This window comes from Lasioglossum baleicum, chromosome 10 (assembly GCF_051020765.1).
Source record: "Lasioglossum baleicum chromosome 10, iyLasBale1, whole genome shotgun sequence".
NCBI classification, from domain to species: domain Eukaryota; kingdom Metazoa; phylum Arthropoda; class Insecta; order Hymenoptera; family Halictidae; genus Lasioglossum; species Lasioglossum baleicum.
This window is the reverse complement of record NC_134938.1, coordinates 17,457,018-17,469,048: the sequence shown is the minus strand read 5'-3', so window position 1 is coordinate 17,469,048 and position 12,031 is coordinate 17,457,018. Positions and strand designations below refer to the sequence as shown.

The 12,031-nt window shown below is 39.7% G+C and overlaps 1 protein-coding gene across 7 annotated transcripts in view; it reads left to right on the top strand.

Annotated features, from left to right (window-relative positions):
- Positions 1 to 12,031, top strand: part of LOC143213172 (tachykinin-like peptides receptor 86C) — a 181,162-nt gene that overhangs the window by 147,229 nt on the left and 21,902 nt on the right. For all 7 annotated transcript variants that reach the window (XM_076432788.1, XM_076432790.1, XM_076432787.1 and 4 more), the window contains one exon: positions 7,320 to 7,470. In XM_076432788.1, coding sequence (XP_076288903.1) covers positions 7,320 to 7,470 — 151 coding nt within the window. The remainder of the gene's footprint in view (positions 1 to 7,319; positions 7,471 to 12,031) is intronic.

The window sequence follows — 12,031 nt, the reverse complement described above, 5'->3', positions numbered from 1 at the left end:
CACCAGCGGAAGTACAGGATAACTAGACAGGAGGTTCTCCGACGAAGTCAAAGGGTGACGCACCACTTCTTGTTCGTCGGCTCTCGGAGGCAACGCGCCTAGCGAAAGTGACCGATGACGCACCGGGTGTTCGAGGTGGAGCACGGCTCGCACCAGCGGACGGACAGGACGACAGGGTTTCTTCGACGAAGCCGAAGGGGTGACACACCACTTCTTGTTCGTCGACTCTCGGAGGCGATGCGCCTAGCGAAAGAGACCGGTGACGCACCGGGTGTTTCGAGAGCACGGCTCGTACCAGCGGAACCAGGATGCCGATAACGGCGGAGACGTGGACAACGATTACAGGTAGTATACTCAGAGCACTGGAATATCGCACGAGGTGATTCCCGGATGGCTACTGGTAGACTCAGGTGATTCTAGTCTGTTCGCGACGGCTTTTATAGGGATGGTTTGGTGGTAAGGGATGGTGGTGCGGTGCGGTATTTTGATGGTGACGTATACCTTCTTCTGAACAGTATTTTGGAAATTTGATTTGGATTCCCGTTGGAATACGGGCCTGGGTGCGGGGTACGTGCGGTACAGGCGGTGTTGTTGTTATGACAGGAGGCCGGTGGTACGTTACTAGATACGCGTCGTCGTGTATAACCGGTGGAGGTGTGACAGGGGTTTGTTCGTAACAGGCCTACGTTATGTAGGTCTGTTACAACATCGTGGCGCTGTATTCGACTCTCAAATAAAAGTCGAAGATAACCAGAAAATCGTCGGAGAGACAGATGAATAAACTCTCCAAACCGCAGCATTCGACAGATGAAGTTATAGATACATTGTGGCGCTGCAATCGACTTCGAATAAAAGGCAAAAGATACAGGTTATTTTATCTAGAACTTATTTGAATAATTTTTTATTTAGATACTGCCCAGGGGGTCCAAGCTGGCGTGTTAAAAATGTGACCAGTATTTCAGCGCTCTCTGTGATCTGGGACGGAACTAATGACAGTGTATATAGATATAAAGCGGTAGACGGTTGGAAAAAAAACTGTTTACCCGACCAGGATTCGAACCTCGGTCTACCGCTTGGTAGTCCAACGCTTTAGCTGATTTTTTTTTTTGTAACGAGCGTTTATTGTGCCATAAAATACAATGAACTACACGGTTGGTACAATAAACTTTAGAAACGCACAACAAGTATAACATAGTGGAAAAATAATAGAGTACTAAACTAAAGGCCCGGAAGGCCGGGCACGTGCGGTTTCTCGCTGGTTATAATTTTTATTGCACTTAATGCTATTGGTTTGTTGTCTATACTAATGCTGATATGCTTATTCGTTCTTAATTTTTTAATAGTACAGAAAGGCACGTTTGAAAAACTGTACTTGTAGTTCTTTGGTTTATACGATTGCGGGGTGGATAGGAATTGTTAGCAAGATTTTGGGTTTGTATATGAGAATCTGTATATGTAATCTGAGACAGATAAGTGATCTATTTATAAATCTATTTAGCTAATTTCATTAACTTTGGTTTAAAGTTGTGGTGACTTATCTTATATTTATCCTTAGTTCCAGTGCGATACTAGTTAAATTGCGGGATGATTAGTCTTAATCGAGTACTTAATAGCTTATACTTAAATCTAGTTTTCTGGGTTATCTGGGATTAACCACCAGAATTTTTTTGTGTTTTTTCCGTGGCTGTCTTCTATGTCGAATTTTGTTAGGTTGTAATAGAATCTCATGTTACGGTTGTTATGGTTTAGGTTACTGTCGTAAGTTATTGTTTTGTCGTAGTTTTTTCTGTTGAAATGGTATATTAATGGGAGTCCTTCTTTGTCTTGTATTAGTCCTGCTTTGTCTAGGTAGATGAACGATTCAGGTGGAGTGTAACCTGTGTGTCGAGTCTTTTCTAAATATAGTGGGTTGGGATAAGTTGAGCTAAAGATAAGGCTATTGTTGTGTATTTGTCGTGTGCATGCCCAGTGGTTTCTGATTAATTTTAATATAAAGATGTCAATTCTGATGATTTTTGCTTTCGTGAGGAGGTTGTGGTTACTGATGTATTTGGTAAAATTGGATTCGGGCGTTCTGTAGGCGCTTAGGCATGCTCTTAGGCATTTCCGTTCGAGCAAGCGGATCTTTTCCATCGTGCTCGCGCTGATGTTGAACCATATGGGTGTTCCGTATGTTAGTATCGGTCTGATTAGAAGTTTGTAGCAGAGGAGTTTCACCTCTGAGTCTAGTTCTTTGGAATAGAATATTCTTTTTGCCGCTGCAAACGCCTTTTGTGCTTTTATTATTTGAATGTGCACGTGTTCGTTGTAATTCAGCTTAAAATCTAAATGTACCCCTAAATAGCGGACCACCTTTTTGTGCGGAATTGTAATGTTTCTGTCTTTGCTGTCCTGTAGGTGAAATAGTCTTGCGTTTGTACGTACGTCTTGGTTTGCGTCGGATTTCATTGATATGTATGGTCTGAATAGAATCGTCTCGCATTTATTGATGTTTATTTTTAGTTTCCATGTGTGGAAGTAATCTTGTATTTTGTCGAATAAGTCTTGTAGTTTTGTTTTTATAATTGATGGTTTGTTGTCGATGTAGTATATGAGTAAGTCGTCTGCGTAGGCTATCGCACCTTTTTGGTGGTCGCTGTTTAGGTTGTACATTGTCAGTAGGTCACTTATACAGTGTGTCCCAAAATTCGTGTACTTCCTTGAAATGGGAGGTTCCTGAGACCATTCTAAGAGACATTTTCCTTTGCACCAATGTCAACTGCGGCTTTGTTTAGGAGTTATTAACGACAAACACGGACCAATCAGAGCGCGCCCTGGGCCGCCGCGCCGGCAAGCGAGTGTCGGTGGTACGCCGTGACATCGCAAGAGTTTCTCGATTATGTGAATGCTCTCCGATTTCAATGAGCTTTGGATATGTGGTCAAGATCATTATTCTGAACAACATTTCTGTTTAGACTTTTTGGCGATCGGCTATAGTTTACGAGATTATCGCGAGAAACTTTACTTGTAAATCCATGGGATCGATGTACTACTAGCTTCTATCCGATTTCAATGAGCTTTGGATATGTGGTTAAGACCATTATTCTGAACAACATTTCTCTTTAGACTATTTGGCGGTTGGCTTTAGTTTACGAGATTATCGTAAAAAAAGAGACGAAGCAGAAACTGATTGTATTAAAAACTCACGTATTCAGCCGTAAATCCATTTGCTGCTTCGAAATGTGTGTCTTGAAATTTCTCCACACTCACAATCACTGTTCACATTTGTCAACACATAGTTATGCACTAATAATAATTGCCATATCCCTTGTACTGCTGCACAAATCACAATAATCAGGTAATGCAATCACTAGACCGCGGATTTCATGCATTTGTAGCAAACATGAGTAGGTGCATTTTAATACAGTAGAGAGATTAAAATAATTTCAAAACACGATAGTATTATTTTCAACTTCTTAAAATGATCACAGTGAGAATCAAATATCTGTCTGGCTCCTGTCCCTTGTAATAGCGACAGCCAATATTAATTTTGCATAAAGATACGCAGTCTAGTGATTAGTTTAAATATCACTATCAAAAACACAGCTAATAGCAACCGTTAGCTTTGAATTGAAAAGTCTTTGGAGATGTTCTCTCTACCGCGGCTCGAACGACACTGATATTCCGCAAGATTTTTCTAAAGAATTTAGGAAGGACATTTAGAGTGTCGAAATTCGAAATGCACGCTGTAGCACGTTTACGAAAACGACGGGACGGTTAGACGAAAAACAGGACGGGAGAAGGACCGCTGTAAGATTTACGGCAAACACATGTTTAGTTTTTCCTGCAGATTGGTACCCAGAGTCGATGGGTAACCGCGCGTTCGAAAACGTCATCCGTCCTTTTACCCAGCAAGGGGTAAAAATGTCAGGTCAGCGTAGCATCCCTATTGTCCTATACCTTCCTTAAGAAACTTTCTAAAAGAAGGACAGATGACGTTTTCGAATGGTCACCCATCGACTCTGCGTACCAATCTACAGGAAAAACTAAACATGTTAATGCCATAAATCTTGAATAGGTCATTCTCGTGTCCTGTTTTTCGTCTAACCGTCCCATCGTTTTTGTAAACGTGTTACAGCGTGCATTTCGAATTTCGACACTCTAAATGTCCTTCCTAAATTCTTTAGAAAAATCTTGCGGAATATCAGTGTCGTTCGAGCCGCGGTAGAGAGAACATCTCCAAAGACTTGTCAATTCAAAGCTAACGGTTGCTATTAGCTGTGTTTTTGATATTGATATTTAAACTAATCACTAGACTGCGGATCTTTATGCAAAATTAATATTGGCTGCCGCTATTACAAGGGACAGGAGCCAGACAGGTATTTGATTCTCACTGTGATCATTTTAAGAAGTTGAAAATAATACTATGGTGTTTTGAAATTATTTTAATCTCTCTACTGTATTAAAATGCACCTACTCATGTTTGCTACAAATGCATGAAATCCGCAGTCTAGTGATTGCATTACCTGATTGTTGTGATTTGTGCAGCAGTACAAGGGATATGGCAATTATTATTAATGCACAACTATGTGTTGACAAATGTGAACAGTGATTGTGAGTGTGGAGAAATTTCAAGACACACATTTCGAAGCAGCAAATGGATTTACGGCTGAATACGTGAGTTTTTAATACAATCAGTTTCTGCTTCTTCTCTTTTTTTTACGATAATCTCGTAAACTAAAGCCAACCGCCAAATAGTCTAAAGGGAAATGTTGTTCAGAATAATGGTCTTAACCACATATCCAAAGCTCATTGAAATCGGAGAGCATTCACATAATCGAGAAACTCTCGTTCGCTGCAATGTCACGGCGTACCACCGACACTCGCTTGCCGGCGCGGCGCGGCGCGGCGGCCCAGGGCGCGCTCTGATTGGTCCGTGTTTTTCGTTAATAACTCCTAAACAAAGCCGCAGTTGACATTGGTGCAAAGGAAAATGTCTCTTAGAATGGTCTCAGGAACCTCCCATTTCAAAGAAGTACACGAATTTTGGGACACCCTGTATATTCCAAGAATTATGCGTTTTTGGGGTATTTTCATCTCAGGTTCCAGGCTAGGTAGAAAGTTGCTTTTTACATGAGAGTTAGTTGATGTTATATCTAGCTCAAATAAAAATTTTGGTTAACCTCGGTTACCGGGGAGAGCGGCAGTGGCGGTGGCAATATGGCTAAAAAGCGCAAAACTATCGTACGAGAATAACTACTCGGCAGCTTAGAGGTGGCGGGAGGGTAACTTGGTGCGCGCGCTGCCGCGTGCGTAGATTGTATTAATAACCTATTATACAGGTTAAAAAAGAAGCCGATAAATAGGCTACCGGTCGGTAAAGTGTTAAGTACCTATCAATAAGTACCCATATCAAATTTAAACCCGATCGAAGTCAGTTATGCCAGTATTAAAAGCAGTACATAATGCTTATTTGGGGGTTCCCGCCACTTTTTCAAACCCAAATGCCGACCGCGGTCGGGTGTGGTCGGGTGTAATCTCAACGAATTTCTCTCACATAATACCAAAGGAAAAAGTCCATGAAGCCCGTTTTTTGGCAAATCCTGGCGGACTTTTAAAAATGAAAAAAAGACCATTTTCAAAAAATAAAAAAAATTTTCAAAAAAAACGAAAAATTTTTTTTTGTGTGGAACAAAAAAATTCGTCAAAGTTTTTTTTCTTTCCATTCACGGTTATTGTAATATAAACGTAAGAAAAATATAGAATTTTTTTTTCTTCGACTATAAAGTACATAAAAATTTTTTTTTCGATTTGCTATATGTGGATGACGCTCGTCAAGATGCACTAAAGCAAGTATATATGCCACCAAAGTCTTATAACAAACTTCAAATTTTAGTCAATGTCGCGGGTTTTCATAGATTCGTCCCACTGTGCGGCACGCCAACTATCTATTGATCGAGTGTGCCAACTCGCGTCTAGGTCGCGTTCTGATTAGTCCGTGGTTTTTCGTTAATAACTCCTAAACGAAGCCGCGGATAACATTTTGGCAAAGGAAAATGTTGCTTCAAATGATCTCAGGAACCTCCCATTTCCGGCTGTTGAAGGAATTTTGGGACACCCTGTACGTACAGGGTGTCCATTTTATCTGAAGACATTGAAATATCTCGAGAAATATGCATCGGATCAAACAAGTTTGTAATGAAAGTTGTTCGTCGCGAAGGGGGACATCCAATGATACCAAACTCGACCCCCACCCGCACAAAACGACCCCCATAAAAAACTTAAATGGAAACCCCCATTTTGCATTGCAGATTTGGATTCTCCAGAAAAAAATACACAAATTTGATCCAGGAGTTTTTGCATTTTGGTTCACAGATGGCGCTGTAATGGACAAAAATCAAAATGGAAAAATTCGTTGAAAATTGGACATATCTCGAGAAATACACATCAGATCAGAAAAATGAAAGTAGACGTATTTGATATTTTTAAGAATGCTATTCAATAAAACACCATTATTGACCCCCACCCCAACCTCCTAAGGATTGATAAACAAACCAATGAATTTTTCCAACTGCTTTCGCTTGCAGCGACATCTGTGAAAGAAATTACACCAATAATGTCAAATCAATGGAGAACCAAGATTTGCTATAAAAAAGGGTTTCCCATTGAAGATTTTGAAATAGTTCCCTCTCCCACCCTCAGGAGGTGGGGGTGGGGGGTCAATTATGGTGTTTTATTGAATAGCATTCTTAAAAATATCAAATACGTCTACTTTCATTTTTCTGATCTGATGTGTATTTCTCGAGATATGCCCAATTTTCAACGACTTTTCCATTTTGATTTTTGTCCAATATTACAGCGCCATCTGTGAACCAAAATGCAAAAACTCCTAAATCAAATTTGTGTATTTTTTTCTGGAGAATCCAAATCTGCATTGAAAAATGGGGGTTTCCATTTAAGTTTTTTTATCTTCCCCGCCCCCACCCCTTGGGTGTGGGGGTGGGGGATCGAATTTGGTATCATTGGAGTCCCCCTTCGCGACGAACAACTTTTATTATAAACTTGTTTGATCCGATGCATAGTTCTCGAGATATTTCAATGTCTTCAGATAAAATGGACACCCTGTATATATGTAGAATATTCTCATTATTTTCATAGTTCAATATTTTTATATTTTTCTATTTCAATATTCTCAATACATACTAATATCATACTTTCGGAGTTATTGCAGGTGGCAATAGCAGCTAGTGCTTCATCCTATATACATATACAGGATTAATTTGCTGTGTTAATTTGCTTGATCTGATCACAGCTTGATCGCAGAATGCTTTTTGTTCCAGATACAATCTAATATTTCTAATTGTAACATATCTGATTCCCATGACACTGATGGTGATATGCTATACGCTAATGGGCCGGAGATTATGGGTGACAAAATCGATCGGGGAACTCACGCAGTACCAGACAAACTCGATGAAATCTAAACGCAAGGTGGGAAGTCATAATTCAAAAGCATTTCACCAACTAAGTGGCGAAAGTTGTCTGACCTGTTTAGCAGCACAGCTTTTATAATAATGCGTGCTTCATAAAGTTCATAAACTTTAATAATACAGGATGTTCTGTGACGAGACCGCTAAATGTATCGCGAGCACATTTGCACACCATTTTAAGATCTAGGTCAAGTTAACTATGCTATTGAAACACGGAGAAAATTTAATAGATATATCTGGCAATAAATATGATTTAATTAAATGCTCATAAAATTGTTTTTCTCTGATATCTTATAAAGCAGGCATGCACAGCTCTTTGCTCTCAGAGCAGCTCCCGTGCTCCCAAGTTGCTCCCCGTATGCTCTCAGAGCAAATCGGACGTATGGAAGGGGAACCCACTAAGCGTGACTTGTAAACAGAGCACGAGAGAAGACGAGTGGGAGGGGCGTGGGGAAGTGGAGAACGCGTCGGAGTGGTCAGACTACAACAACGTAGACGCCGCCCCCACTCTCACACGCTTTCGTGGTCCCAAAGCGCTATTTCACTATTTTGAGAGCGACAGAGCGAGTCCTATGTACACAAAATGGACGAGACAGAGTGTTCGGCGTCGACCGACGGTCGGAGGCGCCTGACGCTGGAACCGCTCAGTAATGAGCGCGCGAGGACGGCAATGAAAAGGATCGTGAGAATGAGGGAGAGAGATTAGTTTCAGAGTGGAGTTCACACTGCACTTTATTTCAAACTGGAGTCGCCGACTGGATCGAAACTATGGAATTCTTGCGCGTGCGAGGGTCTGCCTTGGAGCGCGACGGAGATCTTGTGCGAACCTTGACAAGGGCCGCCGCGGACGGAGATCTTCACGCGTTCGTCGGAGATCTTGGCGCGGGAAGAATCCCGGATCGCGACGCGAACAAACCGAATCGTCTGCGACTCGAAAGAATTGGCGAATGGATAGTTCCAGAAAGTGCGGTGATCGTCGCGAACAAACAACATAGATAAAAATGAGACTGGGTTACTTGAACGATTGTCTTAACTCGAAGAACTGATGGGAAGAGGCTCGCTCCGCCAAGGGAGGACCTTTAAATATTCGCCGAAACGGCAGGCGGGGTCGCACGCGATTGGTTCCGGATCGATCGCGTGATCCGGGAAGACGACGGTTCAAGATTCGAATAGTGAAGATTTGCCGGTGATGGGAGCTGACAAACACACCGTAGCCTCGTGCTACGGTTACGCATGATCGCTACGCGACTCTAAACAGGGTTGAAAAAAGAGCAGAGCGAACGGGGCTCGACGGTTGGCGTGCCGACCTGCAAATTCACAATTCGAATCTTGAACACAGAGCGAGCGATCAATCAATTGCCATGGTCGGCATAGGTGGCGTAGAAGTACATATACATATAGTATGTTTGTAGCAATAGCTGTTCCTACTCCTATAAACGGCGGAAGCCACGCGTGAGTCGAAAAGTGTGCGAGTGTCATCCGCGAGACTAGGGAGCGTAGACTCGTATTCGGTGTAAAGGAGCCCTCGGAAAGGGGCAACTGAATTAAATATATTTGTTCACAGTAAATCACAGTAAAAATATGTTGTTTAAATGTTTTTGAATACATTATATTAATGTCACAGCTAAAAACATATACATATTTCATCATTTGAAGCAACATTTTCCTTTGCCAATTCTCAATAAAATGAGGTTCCTTGAGCTGCGTTCTGATTGGTCCGTGTTTTTTGTTAATAACTACTTAACAAAGCTGCGGACGTCATTTTGGCAAAGGAAAATGTTGCTTCAAATGATGAAATATGTATATGTTTTTAGCTGTGACATTAAAATAATGTATTCAAAAACATTTAAACAACATATTTTTACTGTGATTTTTACTGTGAACAAATATATTTAATTCAGTTGCCCCTTTCCGAGGGCTCCTTTACACCGAATACGAGTCTACGCTCCCTAGTCTCGCAGATGACACTCGCACACTTTTCGACTCACGCATGGCTTCCGCCGTTTATAGGAGTAGGAACAGCTATTGCTACAAATATACTATATGTATATGTACTTCTACGCCACCTATGCCGACCATGGCAATTGATTGATCGCTCGCTCTGTCTCGTGCGTTTTGTATACATCGGACTGGCTCTGTCGCTCTCAAAATAATGAAATAGCGCTTTGGGCCCACGAAAGCGTGTAAGAGTGGGGGCGGCGTCTACGTTGTTGTAGTCTGACCACCCCGGCGCGTTCTCCACTTCCCCACGCCCCTCCCACTCGTCTTCTCTCGTGCTCCGTTTACAATTGGTGGGTTGCCCTTCCATACGTCCGAGCAAGGTCACTGCTCCGATCCTGCTTAGGAGCAGGGTCGATTGCTCCTGCTCCCAAATCGTCCACCTGTGCATGCCTGTTATAAAGTATTGATTGTGTTAAAAAATATGTTAAATAAAACTTGTAGATCTGGACAGACAGCGTCTTTTATGGTGTATTACTATTTTCGTAGAGCTAACGGTTGTCGAGAAAATTGAGTAAAACCGCGGACCAAATGAATGAAATATTGCAATAATATTAATGTAATGGTCATAAAATTGTTATGCTCTGATATCTTCTGAACTATTGACTGTGTCGAAACATATGTTAAATGAAACTTGTAGGTCGGGATAAGCAAAATCTTTTATGTTTGATTACATTTTTTCGTAGAACAAACGGTTTTCGAAAAAAATTGAGAAAAACGTCGTTCCAAATGAATGAAATATTGAAATAATTAATTAAATTCTCATAAAATTGTTTTTCTCTAGTATCTTCTAAATTATTCACTGTGACGAAAAATATGTTAAATGAAACATTTATATTCGGACAGGCCGCGTCTTTTATCACCCTGAACTTTTATCACCGAACACCTTGTAGATAGATGAAGTTGTTATTTCGAACAATACGTGTAAAATGTCGGTGCAAATTTAATTTTACACAATCTCAAATAATCATATTATAATATAATAATTGTAATATTGTAATATTTTAATATTGTGATATTGTAATATTTTAATAATTCAATATTCTAAAATATTTGAACATTTTAACATTTCAATAGTGTCTTCTTTCAATATTTCAATAATTCACTATATTTCACTATTTTAATATTCGCAATATTCTCAATATTTCACTATTTCGCCATTTTACTGTTTCAATATTCTCAGTATTTCCAATATTCTCAATATTTCCAATATTCTCAATATTTCCAATATTCTCAATATTTCCAATATTCTCAATATTTCCAACATTCTCAATATTTTCAACATTCACAATATTTTCAACATTTTCAATATTCTCAATATTTTCAATATTCTTAATATTCTCAATATTTTCAACATTCTCAATATTCTCAACATTTTCTACATTCTCAATACTTTTAACATTCTCAATATTCTAATATTTGAAGGTTTTAACATTTCAATATTTTACTATTTCATTATTCTCAATATTTCATTATTTCACCATTTTACTATATTTCTATATATTCTCAATATATTCTGAATATGCTCAGTATTCTTAATATTCTCAATATGTAAATATTTTGTTACGTACGGAGGCTTTGCCTACGTGACTTTTGCTGCCTTCTTGAAACCACGTGTTCATGCAGGAGGTCCAGCTCACATGCCCAAATAAATAGTTTTCCCCTGATGGGAAAGTGCATACATCTGGGAAACAGAGATCCCAATCAAAACTTCAAAAAAGTAAAAAAATTACGCCAAGTACATGAAAGTGGAAAAAAGATAGAAGATAATAAACAAAAACAATATAAAAAATATGTGAAATCGAAATGAGCTGCAAGTACATAAAGGTGCTTTCCAGTAATGTGCAAAGGCGACACTGTGTAACACAATGTAAGATTCGGTGAAGATAAAATGTAACATTTAGACATTTGCCTAGATGTCCGCGGCCTGGAAGTCAAATACTTGGCGTGGCCAGACGAGGTCAAAATAATTTGTCAATTTAATTAAAACTGACAATAGGAGTACAGTTTTGCGTTTTTAAATAATTCTGAGATCATTTGTCGACATCAATACCTTGCCTTTCGCAGGATTTCAGATAATTCATCAATTTAAATAAAGCTTTGACACATTGTTTATACTTTCATTAGTTTGCGGTTTACACATAATTCTTATTCTTCGACACCTTGACCTTGCCTGGCCACGCCAAGTATTTGACTTCCAGGCCGCGTACATCTAGGCAAATGTGTAAATGTTACATTTTATCTTCACCGAATCTTACATTGTGTTACACAGTGTCGCCTTTGCACATGACTGGAAAGCACCTTTATGTACTTGCAGCTCATTTCGATTTCACATATTTTTTATATTGTTTTTGTTTATTATCTTCTATCTTTTTTCCACTGTATATTTATGTGTATATTTATAAAAGTTACAAATCCAGTGTCCCCCTGCATTGGTTTCAAAATTATCGCATTTGTGCAAAATCTGTATGTGATCCTGATTTTGAAGAACTGGTTGAATTGTATTAGGGCATTGAACCCTCCATGTTTCGGCGTGGTCTATAATTAGAGTTAACTTTTAATAA